This window comes from Drosophila yakuba, chromosome 2L (assembly GCF_016746365.2).
Source record: "Drosophila yakuba strain Tai18E2 chromosome 2L, Prin_Dyak_Tai18E2_2.1, whole genome shotgun sequence".
Classification (NCBI taxonomy): Eukaryota; Metazoa; Arthropoda; class Insecta; order Diptera; family Drosophilidae; genus Drosophila; species Drosophila yakuba.
The window spans coordinates 22,391,176-22,410,769 of NC_052527.2; the positions used below are offsets into that span (position 1 = coordinate 22,391,176).

Here is a 19,594-nt window from a genome sequence, read left to right on the forward strand (position 1 = left end):
TAGGGTATAAGCCAGGAAGTTTCTGTTCATAGTTTTCATTATATGAATAGGAAACAAATATTTTGTTATCCATCAGTTTGCTATAGTAAATCGTTTTAACTGCTCTAAAAAAAAGTAAAATTAGGTTGACTTTATAACATACAATTCATACGCATGTTTTACGGATCATATTTTTCATTAAAGGTCTAATCATGTAAACAACATCCACTGTGTTTATTGAAGGGTGGCTTATTGATTTAAGACACATGTTATCAACGTTGGATTTAAATGCATGTTGAACAAACTTACAAAGAAATATGCAGTCTCAAGGACAAAGCCAGCAACTTCCGTCCGCGGCCCATTTATTATTAGATCAAAATCCTAATTCAACTGGAAGTCACCTGGTCGGAAAACAAAATGATATTCAATCTCTTTCATCAGTTGGTAAGAAACAATCTTACATTACTACACATTGTATGTACATATCGATGTATTATGTGTTTGAAAGAATACATCTAGGAATTTAATTGAATTCGTTGATTTCATTTAAATTATTCACTACATATACTCAAAATTCAAATGAATAAGAATTAAAATTAAACCCAAACAAAGTACGAAAAATCAATAAATCAAACAATTGGTTTTGACGGGGGTTCTGTAAGCTCTATATATTTTAAAAATTTATAGTTAAAAAAATATATAGTTTTCCTCAGCTTTTAAAATCTAAATGCAATCTTTTAAATAAAAATGTGGACATAATTATGAAATTAAAAAGATGTTTTTAATCATAATAAAAAAAAAGGTAACAAAAACAAAATGTACATGCTTTTTTTAATTTCATAGCTTATTTCGTGAATTTCAATGCGTTTAACTTTTTATTACTAATTTTAAAACTTATATTTTGTATATTTTAGAACATCTTTGATCATTTTTCAAGATACATTAGGATGTACCTATCTTCCTCTTATGTCATTGTCTTATATTCATAAATTTTCGATTACATACCAGTCTGGGGACTTGAGAACAGTTTCAGACGAGCCAAGATCTAATTGCTGTTAAATGTTTCGGAACTTTATCCTGGTAATACCGCCTAAACTTGTATATGCCCAGTTTTTCTTTAGTTTGCAGAAGGTTTTTATTTAATATTTGAAAATACATTTATAGCATTAATTCACGTTTCTCGAAATAACATCGTCGATACACTAAAATCGTTGGAAATGTATGAAATTCTGTCCGCTTGTCCTTATTAACGGAGTGATTCCGCCCACATTTTTGAAAAACGTTTTCCGACTCTATATATGTATATACATACATAGGAGGTTCCCACTTAGGAAGTGGACGTCCAATAACAAGGCGATTTTGGCAGACATCCAGACTGACCATCTCCTTCAGGCTGATTTTCTCGAAATCGACGCAGAGAACATGGCTAAAACTCTCGCCGTGCGGTGGAAGGCGACGTCTGATGAGTTTTTCTTCAATCCTCCAGAATTGACCTCGGGGTCGTCGTTCTCAAAGCGTCAAGTCCTTTCCCAAATTCCCAAGTTGTTCGATCCAGCCGACTGGCTAGCCTCCTTCATTGTCCAAGCAAAGACTTTTGGCTCCAGGATCTAGGTTGAGACGATGTCCTCCGTCAAGAATTCTGCAAGAGATTCAGTGGGGAACAAAAGTGATTCCACGATCAACGTTTTCATTTTTGAGCTTACATACATATTAAACGAGTAATGTAAATGACAAAAACTTTTTTTTTATTGAACACCTTGCTTATTTCTTACACTTAGGCGTAAATAGCAAAATAGAAAAAGGAGAAATCGAAAAGTAATAATTCAAAAACAAAAACCAGCGGCATGTACTTAGTTGTGCACCATTTGAGAAAAAATACAAAATTCATTATTAATATTTTGTCCAGAGACCCTTTTTTTCTATGACATTTTTTATACATACTTTCATACTTGGCATACTTTCAAATAATTTTTCGAATATTCCTTTCGGATTATTATTTTATTTTTGTTCAAGACGCCTCCAAAAATCGTCCAAGTTGGATGGGGCTGACTGATACTGTCCTAGCCGTCTCTTTACGATTGACCATAGGTTTTTAATCGGGTCGAGGTCGACTCTCTGCGCTGGCCACTCCATCATCTAATAATTTTGTTTTCCGAGCCATTCTTTAACAATTTTCGCAGTGTGCTTGGGATCCCCATCTAGCTGAAAAGTGATTTCCTGCTCTAGGTAGCCACACTACTCGAAAAAATTGGGAAGATGGGTTTGCAAAATGCTCAAATAGTGTTCCTTTCGCATAATCCCGTCAATTTTGTACAACGGTCCAACGTGCGAGTACGTGAAACACCCCCATGCCATTATGTTGCCGGCTCCATGTTTCACAGTTTGTTTCACACGATGCCTTTGAAGCGTGTTACCAGGTCTCCGTCAACAGTTTTGCTTTCTATCCGATTGATAACGATTAAACTTAGATTCGTCCGACCAAATGACACGTTTACAGTCTTCTATTGTCCAGTTCTTGTGTTCCTTTGCAAATTAAAGCCGAGTCCTAACATTTTTCTTGAATAAAGCTGGTTTGTTTTTTTTCACTGCTGCAACGTACCCAGTCCTACCAAGCGCTCCATCGACTCACGCCTTTATTTATTTCTGTAGTTGCACAAAATTGACAGGATTATTCAAAAGAAAATATTGCCACGACCTAACTTTTAAAAATAATGTTAATTTTTTTTTCGTTTCCTTATTTGTTTTTCCAATTTCTATCGGTATTCCACACATGTTTTGCCAAGCCCACTTTTTTTTTTAACAATTTCTATTGGTATGCCAAAAATATGACCACTCCCCCCTTCTAGCGCGACAAAGTGTCTTGTCAGGCGCATTGAAGTATGTTCTTAACTTAATAACATCTAAACAAATTCATAAGGTAATCAGATTTAAAAAGTTTTCGATACATCGATAGGCATTGGCAAATGCACATAAGTAGAATAAAATAAGTATAAAAAAACAGTCTGCATTTTTGAACTATATAAATCGGTTTTATTGTAATAAAGGTTTACTGGAGTTGGCTCATAGGGAATACCAAGCTGTTGACTATGAAAGCGCGGAAAAGCATTGCATGCAATTATGGCGTCAAGACAGTACAAATACTGGAGTTTTGTTGTTGCTGTCATCTATTCATTTTCAGTGCAGACGTCTTGATAAGTCAGCACAATTCTCAACATTGGCTATAAAACAAAACCCTGTCCTTGCCGAAGCTTATAGGTGAGTATTTTCCACAAAAAAACCTAGTTATTATGTTATTCGATTCGACTTAATATATATATATATATAGTATTATATTCTCTAAAATAATCCAAAACTAAATCTCTGGAAAATATATTTTTTTTTCGATACATTTTTCGTTAATACCTTAATTTTTTATATCAGGCGTTATGAACAATTTGTGTACCCGTTGCAGAGAGTACCTTGTAGTTTGCCAAAACTTACACCGAAGTTAAGGAGACGTTTGTGATCGTATATATATATGTATGTATATTGTTGTTCAGTTTCGCTAGCCAAGTCTATTCAGCCATGTCCGTCTGTCCGTTTTATAAAATTGTCTCTTATTAAAGCATAAAACTTTCCTTATGTCTTCTTTTTATTTCAGATAGTAAATAAGTAAAAACGGACCGGATCGAACTAATATATCAAATTGATCATTTTTATCATAAAGAGTTTAATTTATATATACCAGTTTTCCACAATGTTTAATTTCGTTTTTATTTTGATAAACGAAAAAAAAACTATACCATTTAGACGCCATTGGCCCAGTTGAAAAAATTACTATCTCTGCCGGGTCGGTCTCGCAGTTGCCACAGATATTAAAATTTTATGTTGTAAACATGACAATTTTGAAAAATCAAATCTGAAATTGTCTCTCTAACCAGCCAAACATTAACTAAAAGCATTTGAAAATAAACCATTTTAAAATAAAACTTTGCTAAGAAAAAAGCTTATTAGCTCAATAGTCGGTGACCCCGACGTAAATTGTGCATTAACAATACGTAGTGCAAATACTTAAAATTAGATTAAATTGCTTTTGCTGCTTTTTTACACCTGTTACGTGTAGGGTTGCATGGTATATTGGATTCGTTGGAAGCAATCGTTTCCGACCATGTAAAGCTTATATACATGTGTATATTCTTGATCATGTTCACCAGCCATGTCCGCCTATCCTGCCGTCTGTCCGCGTGCACTTCAAGATCTCACAAACCGCCCAAACGATTTTTTTCAATTTATTATTCGAAATATCAATTTCTATCGCTATGCTAAAAACATGTTGGCTAAGCCCTCTTTAATGCCTACAAACCGCCTAAAACTTGACACGCACAAACTTTTAAGAAATGTTATCAATGCTTTTACTGTAACTTGCACAAACCAGAAAAAGCTCCCAAGGCCACATTTTAGACCTAACGAACTAGATCTCCGTCCGGGTTGTAGACGAACGGGAAATTAACGTTGCACAGGAGCTTCAAGCAGTAGACAACGAGGTGCTGTTGAATCTAGAGCAATTTGGTGGGATACATAAACAAACTGCATCCCGTGGCAAGAACTTAGAAAAAGAGTTCATTAGATAAAAAGAGTGAACATTTTTTTTAAAGTGTGGGCGTTACAGTGAGTGTGGTTAATATGTTTTGGGCATATCAAAAGAAAATGGCCATACCAAAAAAAACGACCAAGTAAAATTTTAAAAACAAAACACAATCGAGGTAAAGCTATGTCAGCCAGTTATTTCTTCTCTTGGAAGATCTATGAGGCTAATATTTAGTATTTACATATTATTATTACGTACGTACTTGTAAATAATAATCGATTTATCGTAAAAAAATAGGTTAAACCAACCAAGAGTTTAATGCGACTAACAAAAAATATAGTTCTTTAATTGTAAGTTTTGTTGCGTGTTAAAGGTGTGGTGGCATTTTTTTCGTCTATTTCTTATGTGTAATTTTTATACCCGTTACTCGTAGTGTAAAAGGGTATACTAGATTCGTTGAAAAGTATGTAACAGGCAGAAGGAAGCGTTTCCGACCATATAAAGTATATATATTCTTGATCAGGATCAGTAGCCGAGTCGATCTGGTCATGTCCGTCTGTCCGTCCGTCTGTCTGTCCGTATGAACGTCGAGATCTCAGAAACTATAACAGCTAAGCATGCAGACTCCAGAGATATAGACGCTGCGCAATTTTGTTGACCCATGTTTCCACGCCCACTCGAACGCCCACAATCCCACCGACTTGTAAATAACTATCGATCTGTCGGTAAAACTTTTTGCCATGCGCACTCTAACGCCCACAAACCGCCAAAACTGCAACGCCCACACTTCTGGAAAATGTTTTTATATTTATACCCGTTACTCGTAGAGTAAAAGGGTATACTAGATTCGTTGAAAAGTATGTAACAGGCAGAAGGAAGCGTTTCCGACCATATAAAGTATATATATTCTTGATCAGGATCAGTAGCCGAGTCGATCTGGTCATGTCCGTCCGTCTGTCTGTCCGTATGAACGTCGAGATCTCAGAAACTACAAAAGCTAGAAAGTTGAGATTAAGTATACAGACTCCAGGGACATAGACGCAGCGCAAGTTTGTTGATTCAGGTTGCCACGCCCACTCTAACGCCCACAAACCGCCCAAAACTGCCACGCCCACATTTTTGAAAAGTGTTTTAATATTTTTTCATTTTTGTATTAGTCTTGTAAATTTCTATCTATTTGCCAAAAAAACTTTTGGCCACGCCCACTCTAACGCCCACAAACCGCCAAAAACTTTCCTTCGCACTTACACTAGCTGAGTAACGGGTATCAGATAGTCGGGGAACTCGACTTTAGCGTTCTCTCTTGTTTTTTACTCATTAAGTATGCCACTTAACAAATATACTCTGCTTCAACAATAGTACCTATAATCTGTTGATCTGTTAGAAATCGTGAAAATTTAGATACATAGGTAAAAATTGGTTGCAGACAACTAAGTATTAAATAAATTTCTTTAACACATTTTTACAAAATAAAAATATTTTGAGGCAGGCGGCCAATTCCTACTGAATCTTAAATTTTCCTTTGGCTTTAAAACTGTGATATATATAAACAATATTTTTTACTGACAGCTAATTTATTAAATTATTTTATTTAGTAATTTAGGAAATGTTTTTAAAGAGCGCGGGCAGTTACAAGAAGCCTTAGACAACTATCGCAGAGCTGTACGACTAAAGCCAGATTTTATTGATGGATACATAAATTTAGCTGCTGCATTGGTTGCTGCTCGTGACATGGAGTCTGCTGTGCAAGCATATATTACAGCATTACAATATAATCCTGTAAGGTTTAATTTTAATATTTATATAAACATAAGCTTTAATATGCAGATTTGTAGGATCTGTATTGTGTGCGCAGCGATCTGGGAAATCTTCTTAAGGCCCTCGGTCGTTTGGAAGAAGCTAAAGTATGTATAAAGCTAAATACATCAAATTAATGAGAAATTCAAAAAATACTATAATTCATTACAAAATATTATATTTTTAGGCGTGTTACCTAAAGGCAATTGAAACGTGTCCGGGCTTTGCAGTTGCATGGAGTAACTTAGGATGTGTGTTTAATGCCCAGGGCGAAATTTGGTTGGCTATACATCACTTTGAAAAAGCTGTGACTCTTGATCCCAATTTTTTGGATGCATATATAAATTTGGGAAATGTTCTCAAGGAGGCACGAATATTTGATAGGTAAGGCCATTCCTTACATTTTGGTTTGTATATTATGTTAGTAATTTAACCGAAGGAATGCGGCAGAGTTTTGTAACTATAATAACATTATTATAATATTATTATTCCCTTTAACTTTGACTCTTCCAGCGTCGTTTTTTCATCACATTTAAGATCTCTTGTCGATCTCCGACTTGACTTTGCTATTTTGCCCGTCTTCGAACCGAAATATTTTTTTTATCTTTTTGATTTATTATAAGTATTACCTACGTACATATCCTTGTCGGGGGGTCGCACATTTCGAATTATGACACTGTGTCCACTGTCGAATATACCACCCAATCGTAAATTCAGTTTCAGCATAACATTATATAAAAGTCTAACCAAAGCATTATGATATTTAAGAATTTGTAATTGGGTTTCAGATATGTCTCGCAGAAATGCAGAGTTTAATTCAGAGTTCTAATAATTGTGTTATTTTTAGTAAGATCCCCCATATGAGACTGATTTTACAAATGCAATAACAATGACTTTTTTCGGTGACAGCAACGCGAACAAAGAGAGTGCTTTAATCAGAAGACTTCGATTGGTCAAACCTGTGGCCTAGTGAATAGGTTTCCACATTTTTTGTTTTAATAATTTGGATTGGTTAAAGCTCTTACGCTGACGAACGTGAACCTTTGGTTGAAAAGTTTGAAAATGGCATAAGATGTCTAAGGTGCTTAAATGTTTATGTCGTATTGATTTGAACAACTCTTATAGTTGGTTTTGGACTTACGTAATTGACAAATAAAATAATGGGTATCTCGGAATATCTCGGTATCTGTAAATACGTCACATACATATTATTTTTATACCTGGTACTAGTAGACCAAAAGGTTATACTAGATTCGTTGAAAAGTATGTAACAGGTAGAATAAAGCGTTTTCGATAATATAAAGTGTATACATTCTTTATATAATTTACTAGACGATTCGTTGAAAGCATTGTTTTAGATGCTTTAATTGAAATTAACGTCCCTGTGGAAGCTTTGGCAAGGACCACACCACTGGTTGTACCCTGTGCCAGGCAAAGCCAGTTAACGTTCTTTACTCCGATAATTATAAATAAATCATGAAAGAACTGTATATTTTAGTTCATGAACAATCAGATACTCTTTACTCATTGGGAGTGCGAGGGAGAAATGATAATATTTCTTTGGCATATCAAAAAAGTTTTTTTTGCAAATCGACAAAGACGAATAAAAAAATGAAAAAAAAATCAAAACATTTTTTAAAACTGTGGACGTGGTTTGTGGGCGTAACAAAAAGTTTTTTGCAAATCGCTAGAAATTTACATGACTAATAAAACAATTAAAAACAAGAGAGAACGCTATAGTCGAGTTCCCCGACTATCTGATACCCGTTACTCAGCTAGTCTAAGTGCGAAGGACAGTTTTTGGCGGTTTGTGGGCGTTAGAGTGGGCGTGGCCAAAAGTTTTTTGGCAAATAGATAGAAATTTACAAGACTAATACAAAAATGAAAAAATATCAAAACATTTTTTAAAAGTGTGGGCGTGGCAGCTTTTGGCGGTTTGTGGGCGTTAGAGTGGGCGTGGCCAAAAGTTTTTTGACAAATAGATAGAAATTTACAAGACTAATACAAATATGAAAAATTATCAAAACATTTTTTAAAAGTGTGGGCGTGGCAGCTTTGGGCGGTTTGTGGGCGTTAGAGTGGGCGTGGCAAAAAGTTTTTTTGCAAATCGATAGAAATTTACAAGACCAATACAAAAATGAAAAAATATTAAAACATTTTTCAAAAATGTGGTCGTGGCAGTTTTGGGCGGTTTGTGGGCGTAAGAGTGGGCGTGGCAACCTGAATCGACAAACTTGCGCTGCGTCTATGTCCCTGGAGTCTGTATACGTAATCTCAACTTTCTAGCTTTTGTTACTTCCTGAGATCTCGACATTCATACGGACAGACGGACAGACAGACGGACGGACAGACGGACATGGCCAGATCGACTCGGCTACTGATCCTGATCAAGAATATATATACTTTATATGGTCGGAAACGCTTCCTTCTGCCTGTTACATACTTTTCAACGAATCTAGTATACCCTTTTACTCTACGAGTAACGGGTATAAATATCAAAACATTTTTTAAAAGTGTGGGCGTGACAGTTTTGGGCGGTTTGTAGGCTTAGAGTGGGCGTGGTAACATGAATCGACCAACTTGCGCTGCGTAAATTTCAGAGTCTGCAAGCTGAGTCTCATTGTTCTAGCTTTTATAGTTCCTGAGATCTTGACGTTCATACAGACGGACTTGGTCAGACCGACTGAGCTATTGATCCCGATCAAGAATATATATTTTATATGGTCGGAACCAGAGAACTGCAGCAAGCCACTGGCACCCTGAGTGTACCCGCTAAACACCGGGAGTCTCCGCACCCGGGTGTTTGGAGACACCCTATTTTTAGCAATGACAAACACCCGGGTTTTTTGCCACCAGGGTGTTTTTTTGTACTTGCACAAAGTCTGGTGTCTGCTATGCAAAGAAGTTTAGGGTGAGTGACGCGCAAGCAACGATCGGCTGCAGGTACTTTTCTGTATGCATAAAAATTTTATGGGTGGAAGCGAGACACGGTTTAAAAAATTTAGGGTGAATGGAAACATCCAAGAAAAAGGTCGTGCACATGTTTTTGCGTTTTGATGTATCTAATGACTTAACAAAAAACTAACTTATGTATTATTAAATAATATATTATGTATATTATTAAATAGTATTTATACTTAATTAACAAAATTCTATTTCAATTTTTTTTTTTTTTTTTATCATTTTAAAAAGAAAAATTATACATACAAAGTTAAATATGATAATTAAATATTAAAAATTGTAACAAAGCAAATAATATTAGAAATAAAAAGAAATGTCTATTTCGTATTGGTTAAATTTCTGTAAAAAGAATGCATAATTCTACAGATTTTGGGCATAATATATTTCGTTTTTCAGTACTTGCTGTACTTTTCTTTTTCGTATGTTACCTACCACAGGCACTCGAATGTCTACCAGACACCCGGGTGTTCACCAAAACACCCGGGTGTTCACCAAAACATCCGGGTGTTTACCAAGACACCCGGTTGTTTCTGAGAAAAAGGCACTTGCCTTTTTCTGCATGTTTGCCTTCTCTACCCTTCGTTATGAGTGGCGAGTGTGATCGGTACCCGCGACGTAGGGTGCCGCATTGATTCGGGTGCGCAGGCACCAGGGTGTTTGCAGACACCCGAATATTTTGACCGGGTGTTTGTATGTATCCGCGATGAACAGTGTGAGTGGCACCCGCACTCAAAATTGTTGAGTGTGATCAGGGTGGCAAAAAATGCCACTCTTGCAGTTCTCTGGTCGGAACCGCTTCCTTCTGCCTGTTACATACTTCTTAACAAATCTAGTATACTCTATAAATTGATGTCCGCGATCTCGTCAACTATAGGAACCTAAGTTTGTTTCAGAAGATTGCTCAAAACCACCAAAAACTGTCACCCAACCCAAATTCAATTTATTATAACCGTTACTCGTAGAGTAAATGGGTAAACTAGATTCGCTGAAAAGTATGTAACAGAAGTCTGTAGCATAAGCAAGGTTTTCCGACGTTTTTTGCCACACCCACAAACGCCCAGAACCACACTTTTGAAAAATGTTTTGATATTTTTTCACATTTTTGTTAGTCTTATACATATCTTCCGATTTGCCATAAAACTTTTTGCCACGCCACTCTAACGCCCAGAACCCGACAAAAACTGTCAGTGTTCAAGACTCTCCTTCGCACTTCCACTAGCTGAGAAACGGGTATCAGATAGTCGGGGAAGTCGACTCTCTCTTGTTTTTTCGTTGTATTATTTGTTTTGTCAACTACTGTCAATATGCAAAAAAAACAAATTCAACACGTCCACTCTAACGCCTACAATCACATGTTTTTATTTAACTTTTTGGCTTGGCATTTCCCTATGCCAGTTATGACAGTTATGTACTAGTCGGGAAAATCAATATTTTAATACTTCAGGTTTACGAACTATACTTATATAGAAATCGGACGACATAAGAAGACTTGAAAACAGTTCGAAAATCGAAGAAAAATGCTTAAACAAACTTTTATAACTACTATAATTCAAAGAGCATATAGTTTACACAATTAAATTTAAAAAAAGAATGTATTTGAAGACTATTTCATTTTTGTTTTCAAAAAATTATAATCATGTAACCTATTTAGTTGACCAACAGTGTGAAAACATTTGCGTTTATTTACGTCACTTAAAGCTACTTCGTTGTACAGTGTGCGTGCATATGTGTGTTGTATGTACAGATGTATATATTTTTCAATACAACATTAAGCGAAACTAATATCGGACGCGTGTTTTTATGTATGCTAACGAAAATATGTTCTTTGTCGGCCATTTTTATAAATGTTTGGTTTTGCAATACTTTTGAAACAATTATAACGCAAAAAGTTTGCTACTTAAATGAATTATCAATCCGTTATGATTTATACAATAATTAAAATAGGCCGTTCAGATGAAAAATATAGAAATATGTTGAAATGCACAAGCAACGTCAGAACTACTTTTTCAATTCTTTTCAAGTTAAAGGTTTTATGGAAACGGTACGTTTAATTTATTTAATAAAATTACTATTGGTAATCGAGTATATATACAGTACATTTATTTACATACTTTAAATATTTACAAAATATCAAATAACTTCCAGAGCTGTGGCCGCCTATTTACGTGCATTAAATTTATCTCCAAATAATGCTGTAGTTCATGGGAATTTGGCATGCGTGTACTATGAACAGGGTCTTATTGATTTGGCTATCGATACATATAGGAGGGCAATAGAACTGCAACCAAATTTCCCCGATGCCTATTGTAACCTTGCAAACGCTCTTAAAGAAAAGGGGCAGGTATGTTCTTATTTATGTTTTTGGTATGCAATAACTTAGTAATCTTTATAGGTTAAAGAAGCTGAGGAGTGCTATAACACTGCACTAAGGCTATGTTCAAATCATGCAGATTCCCTTAATAATTTAGCTAACATAAAAAGAGAGCAAGGATATATTGAAGAAGCTACAAGGCTTTATTTAAAAGCTTTGGAAGTGTTCCCCGATTTTGCTGCTGCTCATTCAAACTTGGCATCTGTTTTACAACAGCAAGGCAAATTAAAGGAAGCATTAATGCATTATAAGGAAGCTATTAGAATCCAGCCCACATTTGCGGATGCATATTCAAATATGGGAAATACTCTTAAAGAGTTACAAGACGTCAGCGGGGCATTGCAATGCTACACGAGAGCTATTCAAATTAACCCAGCATTCGCTGATGCGCATAGCAATTTGGCAAGCATACACAAAGATTCCGGAAATATTCCTGAAGCAATTCAGTCTTACCGAACAGCTCTAAAGTTAAAACCCGATTTTCCTGATGCATACTGTAATTTGGCTCATTGCTTGCAAATTGTTTGTGATTGGACTGACTATGATATTCGAATGAAAAAGCTGGTTAGTATTGTCACTGAGCAGCTTGAAAAAAACCGTTTACCATCCGTGCATCCACACCACTCGATGCTTTATCCGTTGACACATGATAGTCGGAAAGCAATTGCAGCGCGACATGCTAATTTGTGTTTAGAAAAAGTTCACGTGCTTCATAAAAAACCGTATAATTTCTTAAAGAAGCTGCCTACAAAAGGAAGGCTTCGAATAGGTTATCTAAGCTCGGACTTTGGAAATCATCCTACCTCGCATTTAATGCAATCTGTGCCAGGTCTTCATGATCGTTCAAAAGTGGAAATCTTTTGCTATGCCTTAAGTCCAGATGATGGTACAACATTTCGACACAAAATTTGCCGAGAGTCTGAAAACTTTGTGGATCTTTCTCAGATTCCTTGTAATGGGAAAGCAGCGGACAAGATATATAATGACGGTATAAATATTTTGGTTAATATGAACGGATACACAAAGGGAGCCAGAAATGAAATATTTGCACTTCGCCCTGCTCCTATTCAAGTAATGTGGTTAGGTTATCCAGGTACCAGTGGGGCTAGTTTTATGGATTACATTATTACGGATTCTGTGACTAGTCCAATAGAATTGGCTTACCAATATAGTGAAAAATTGTCTTATATGCCGCATACATATTTTATAGGTGATCATAAGCAAATGTTTCCACATTTAAAGGAACGAATAATTGTTTGTGACAAACAGCAATCTTCCGTTGTTGATAATGTAACGGTTATAAATGCAACAGATTTATCTCCCCTTGTTGAAAACACAGATGTAAAGGAGATAAAAGAAGTTGTTAACGCACAAAAACCAGTCGAAATAACTCATAAAGTTGCAGAGTTACCAAACACAACACAAATAGTATCAATGATTGCTGCTGGTCAAGTGCAAACATCTTTAAATGGCGTTGTGGTTCAAAACGGATTGGCCACTATCCAAACTAATAACAAGGCCGCTACTGGTGAAGAGGTACCACAAAATATTGTAATAACTACTCGTCGTCAATATATGTTACCCGACGACGCTGTTGTCTATTGCAATTTTAATCAGCTATACAAAATCGATCCACAAACCCTCGGGTCATGGGTAGAAATTTTAAAAAATGTGCCTAAGTCTGTTTTGTGGTTATTAAGATTTCCAGCAGTCGGTGAACAAAATATTAAAAAAACCGTCAGTGACTTTGGTAAATATATTTGTTTACTTATTCACTTAATGATTTTAAAGTAAAACGAATTATTTTATTTTTAGGAATATCTCCCGATAGAGTAATATTTTCCAATGTGGCTGCAAAAGAAGAGCACGTACGCCGAGGCCAATTAGCTGATATATGTCTTGATACTCCATTATGTAATGGACACACCACGTCTATGGACGTTTTGTGGACAGGTACCCCTGTCGTAACTTTGCCAGGAGAGACGTTAGCATCAAGGTATGTTCATGTATCACTACAACAAATTTTCGATCACCCCTCGGCGTAAATATCTATGGCTATTTTTGTCTACTGCATTAGATTTGCATTTTTATTTTCATTATATTTTAAACCCTTTGACGATGGTAATGTAATACCTTATTAAATGCCCGTCTGACCATATAAACAACGAGATCTCGGACAGTATAAAAGCTTGAAAGTTTAAGTTCCAAGAAATAGTGACAAAAGTTTGTTCATAAGAAAATTGCCACTCGTCGCTTGCTTTTTACCTTATCAAGAGAACTGGTTTGATATCAAAAGATTTTCGAAAGATTATTGATTTTCCATTGGTTTTTTAAGTTCACCTCATCATTATTATCAGAAGTAGACTCCACCACCAAAAATGTCTTGTTTTTTTTTATACTCGTTACACGCAGAGTAAAAGGGTATACTAGACTCTTTGAAAAGTATGTAACAGGTAGAAGGAAGCGTTTCCGACCATATTAAGTATGTATACTCTTGATCAGGATGTCGATCTGGACATGTCCGTCTGTCCATCCGTATGAAGGTCTTAGGATCTATTAGAAAAATAGACGCATCGCAAGTTTGTCGATTCATACTGCTACGCCCACTCTAACGCCCACAAACCGACCAAAACTGCCACGCTCACACTTTTGAAAAATGTTTTACTATATTTTCATCTTTGAAATTGTCTTGTAAATTTCTATCGATTTGCTAAAAAACGTTTTGCCACGCCCACTCTAACGCCCATAAACCGCCAAAAGTTTTCAGTGTTGAAGTCTCTCCTTTGTACTTCCACTAGCTGAGTAACGGGTATCAGATATACGGGGAACTCGACTATAGCGTTCTCTCTTGTTTTTTTATTTCAAATGTCTATACGTATGCCACAATTTACTTTTAAAATATGTATTTTAATTTTAATTATTAATTATTTTTGTTTATTTTTCTTATTATTTGTCTTTTTAATTTCCATCGATATGCCATACAGAATCTTAAACTTTCTTGTTCGCTCACCCACTAGCTGAGTAAACAGGTATCTTATAGTCGAGGCACTCGACGTTACGAATGAATAAATTTATTATTGTGTATTTATAAAGTCAAGGGAAAAATAATTTTTTACACATACAATACGTATTTGTTTTTTCTCGTATTTTGTTTCTGTTTTTTTTTGTTCATATATAAAGGGTTTGGAAGAAATAAAACTGCCCAAAGATAACAATTGTGGTAAATAATATTTAATATTTTAAACATTTCTTGAAATACTTACTTAACTTAAACTTACTGTAATTTCCCAAACACCCAAAATCCGAATCGAAATAAGTGGCCAGATTTGCGAAAAAGTTTTGGATGAAAAATCTATCACCAGAAATGCAGAAGGCGTTTTGCATATGCAACTACTTAGATGCTTTTAATTTTTTTATTATTGCTCATAATTTAAACCACAATAATGGATGACCAGCGAATTTGTTAACACATTCTTACAATTCTATAAGCCAGTTTGCCGAAATTTAAGTGATATAATTTTCTGTGCACTTATTTTACACCAAATGTTTGTTTATAAACAAATATCAAATTTTTATTTTCAATTTTTTTTTTTAGAGTGGCTGCATCTCAGCTTGCTACCCTTGGATGTCCAGAGTTAATAGCGCGTACAAGGGATGAATATCAAAATATTGCTATACGTCTGGGAACAAAAAAAGAATATTTAAAAGCCCTTCGAGCAAAAGTATGGAAAGCCCGCGTGGAGAGTCCTCTATTTGATTGCTCACTGTATGCCAAAGGTTTAGAAAAATTGTTTCTACGAATGTGGGAAAGATACGAACACGGAGAACTTCCGGACCACATTTCAGCAGTATAAAATCTTGTATAATGATAATTGCTATTTTGACATGGAAATCAAAAGATATTCATATAATTTAAATATCGAAAACAAAATTTTAATGAGCTCGTATGTTACACATATGAATAATACTTCTATGTAAAAAGCGAAAAATACCTTCCCTATTTCGTTTAAATATTATTAATAAGATGTTACTTTTTATGAATAAAGTTATACGAAATATAATCATAAGGAATTATAAATGTATAAATATGGCACGGAGTACTGTTGCTCTGACAAATTTATCAAAAAATATAAAAAATAACTTAAAAAAAAAGATTTCATTGATAAAGCTAAAATGACAACATAAGTATTAAATCAATAATCCGACAGATATGAAGGTATGAGAGCAAAGTTTGTATATCTGCAACCTTGGTCTAATCCGCTTTTCTAAGAGTCTTTCAATTATGTAACCGATGCCAATTGCACCTTTGTGTTTCAGAGAAACACACAGTCAGGCATGCTCCGGTAATTGTAAGTTTTCTTCGATTTCGATTTGGGCCGAATCGTACGATTTCGTTTTAAGGTGCTCTGGTTTTCGCGAAATTTTTGATATCGTTTTGATTTAGATGTCCTTTTTCGGATATGTTAAGGAAAATAAAAACTCCGAAGTCTGCCGATTGCTCATATTTTTACAATCGTGTTTTATCTACACACAGTTTTTCAATAAATCTTTTTCAATTATATTTTAATTTTACAATGCCATCTTATTATAGTTGTGAATATAAACATATCTATTGTAACGTACACCCTATTTGTAAGATCATAAAACTTTAAAGATTCCGGAGTCTTGGACTGGAAGGATCAAGAGCACACAAAATAAAACCTCCTAAAGAAACCTACAATCCAGAGAGATATGAAAGAAGTCTCAGGATGGGCGGCGAGGAGTCCGAGGCATCCGGAGAAGTCATCGACCATAAAGACAAGATTCTAGGCGTACAGCATACCCTTGATTTTATAGCGGTGTTTTGGTGTTGCTGGCAATAATGAAATTAGTAAAGATCTACAAGCGATCAGTGCGGCGGATAGCGGCCGAAGCGTGCCGCAGGGAAACATACACACCAACATACATGTATATATACATGCATTTCTAGATAGACAATCTTTTCCTTGCGTAAGTTTTTTTGTGTGTACTGTGTGTACGTTATTGTTCAATCTACAAGGTGCACGAATATATATGTATGCATTATTCCATCAGCATGAATAGCAACACCTAGGATCCAACGAGATCTCATCGAAGGAATGAGTCTTGTCCGGAAAACGGCTCCGATTCGCGTCACCGCTCCCGAACGGTTCTCGAGGGGGAAGGAGAGGGGATTTGGGGAAAAAAAGGATTGAAACTGTCAGGTTTTCGGTCCCATAAATTCACATTACTCTATTTATATTTTTAACACCTAGAATTAATTTTCGGCTAGTCGCGGTCCCTGTCGGGGCGGTCGGCGTCCTACTCCCACGTAGCCATTGGTGTTTCCGAAAATGTTGGGTCCCGCGGGCATCCGTTCAACTCGGCGATAAAAATTCAACTCCCCGATCGGCAAGCAGCGGTTCGTCCAGCAACCCGTCTCTGCCGCCGATCGCTTTGCCCGCACAAGCGTTGCCTTCGTCCGACACAAGGTGGAAAACCACGTGGCGGCGTCGGGCTTTGGCTTGCCGGCTACCATGTGCAACCGCCGATCGTGGCTCGGCTGGCTGCGTCGCTGTGGCTCTGCCTCTGTGGGCTCTGCCGATAATGTCATGCGTTGCGCTGCTTCGACTCTGCCGCAGCAAGCTCTGCCGAGAAGGTCGTGCGTTGCGTCGGGTGGCTCTTCCGCTGTGAGCTCTGCCGAGAATGTCGTGCGTTGCGTCGGGTGCCTCTGCCGCTGTGGACTCTGCCGAAGTTGCTGGGCCCGTGTTGCGAAGTTTTGGCCAGTTATGCTGCGGGCCTGATGATGCGGTGTTGCTGGCCCCGTGTTGCGGGGTTTGGCCACTTATGTTGCCAATTAACCCTAGCACTAATCCTACCAATTTAACCCTAACACTAATTCTACCAATTAACCCTAACAATAGAGTGAGGGTCCTCACACCCCATTTCTTCCTTCTGTGTTGTGGGAAACGCGGATGTGGAGGCCGTCACGGGATATCCGCACGGAACTCCGCTGGCCTCCCTCCTCCTCCAGGTAACGGAGGTTCGTTCCCGGGGTGCTATTCGTTGGGCCAATGCAGCGGGTACCCAACCCTCCGGGGTGACCCATCCTTCCGGGGCTGGTACCATGTGGTCCTGGTTCTGGTCATCGGCGGCCTCCTTCTCCTCGGGACTTGGTCGTCCTCGATGGGGAACCCGATGGGTGGCGATTTGTGCCCATTCACCAGTATCCCGGGCAGGCGTCTGGTGGTGACCCGCCGGGTGGGTTGCAACATGGTCATTGCTATGGCTGGTGGCAGGCTCCGGACACGACCCATCCGAAAACGGTGCTCTGGCAACCGGCAGTCCGTCCTGGATCTTCAGGAAGCCTGGCTGCATCACACGCGGATACAGGTCCGCTCCCAGGACCACGGAGATCGTAGCGGTTAGGTAGAAACAGTCGTCGGCCAAGGAAATGTTCCGCTCAGCTCCCGGATTGAAGTGCGAATGCTGTTGTTCCGTTCGGAGCTCACGGTGGCCGAGCAAACTTGCTCATCCCCAACTCTGGTCGTTGGCAGTCTGAACGCTGTCGCCAGCGACGCGGCGATGCAGCTCGTAGGCGTGCACGGGTCGATGAGCGCATCCGTGTCGAAGTCCTGAGTCCCGGTACTAATCCGCACCAGTCGTGGTGCCGTGGCGAGGCGGACGATGGCCGCGGTGCCCATTTCGGGGAACCGCGGGCTGTGGCTCTGCGGCCGGCGCGCCTCCTGACGTGACTGGCGTTCGAAGAGGCGCGCGGCCGGCGCGCCTCCTGACGTGACTGGCGTTCGAAGAGGCGCAGCAGCGTGTGAAGATCCTGCCCGCATGTTTTGCAGCAGTCCCCTCGCCGACACGTTCCGTCGGAGTGTTCGTGAGCCAGAGAGCGGGGGCAGTAACGTAGGGGAGGACAGCCCGTAGCCGCTTCTCGGCACTCAAGCGCAGAAATCGGCGGCATTACCGTAACGGGTGGATCCCACTGCAGACTCGGCAACGGTAGGAGTTAGTACCTCGAGTACATCTGCTTTCCAATGCGGTGGCGCTGCGCGGACGTGGAGACATCGTGCTTGATAGCACGGAGAGAGTAGCGGAAATCAGTACTGGTAAAACTACAAATTGGACTAACGACACAGTGATGAGGAACATTGGAGTGGACAGGCTATGTGACCTAAGCCAAGGTGTTCTGGGATGACAGCGTCATTCTAGTGCTGGTCCACCGAGTCCTCGAGGGCGCAGGTAATTCGCGTGGAGAAGGCGGATACCCTCAGGGGTCCTGCTGAATGGAGTGGGCTTGGTGGTCAATAAAGTTAAAATCCCGGAAACTTACCGGTCATCATTCCAGCGCCATTGCTTAGAGAATTTTGCTGTGTTCAAAATTAGAATAACGCAGAGGCTGGTGATAGATTTTCCTGATCCCGAGGAGATCTGCGAAGTCATTGAACGAGAGCATCGCAGAGCTCATAGGGGTGCCAAAGAGGTACGCTTGCAGCTCATGGAGAAATACTATTTCCCCCGGATGGCTAGCACCATCCGCAAGCAACTCTCGTCGTGCGAGTGTTGTAAGATCTTCAAGTACGAGGGCACCCCCATTTCTTCAACCGACGTCTATCCCAAAATATCCGTGCGAAATTCTTCACCTTGGAAAAGAAAATTTTCTTGAGCTGCATAGACAAATTCACCAAGTTTGCCAAAGCTCTTCCCTCTCGAATCGAAATCCTCGATTCATCTACGGGAAAAACTAGTTGAGGTGCTTCACTACTTTACCGTTCCAAGGTTATTGGTCTCTGACAATGAGAGAGGTCTTCTGTGCCCGACGGTTTTGAATTATCTGCGAATGATGGGCATCGGTCTGTATAACACACCGACCCAGAGAGGTGAAGTTAATAGCCAAATCGAGAGGTTTCATT

At 38.3% G+C, this 19,594-nt stretch overlaps 1 protein-coding gene and 1 long non-coding RNA gene across 2 annotated transcripts; both read left to right on the plus strand.

Moving 5' to 3' along the window:
• The first annotated feature begins 102 nt into the window (after positions 1 to 102).
• Positions 103 to 15,736, plus strand: LOC6539190 (UDP-N-acetylglucosamine--peptide N-acetylglucosaminyltransferase 110 kDa subunit). The gene is given in 10 exon segments (XM_015189785.3): positions 103 to 285; positions 288 to 423; positions 3,024 to 3,234; positions 6,142 to 6,325; positions 6,382 to 6,450; positions 6,531 to 6,727; positions 11,450 to 11,645; positions 11,697 to 13,425; positions 13,491 to 13,671; positions 15,271 to 15,736. Coding segments are annotated over 10 exon segments (3,180 nt in total). The 5' UTR covers positions 103 to 267; the 3' UTR covers positions 15,530 to 15,736.
• On the plus strand, positions 505 to 2,638 carry LOC120320529. Its single transcript, XR_005560023.1, has 2 exons — positions 505 to 636; positions 693 to 2,638. It is a non-coding gene; the product is annotated as an uncharacterized LOC120320529 (long non-coding RNA).
• Positions 15,737 to 19,594: the final 3,858 nt, after the last annotated feature.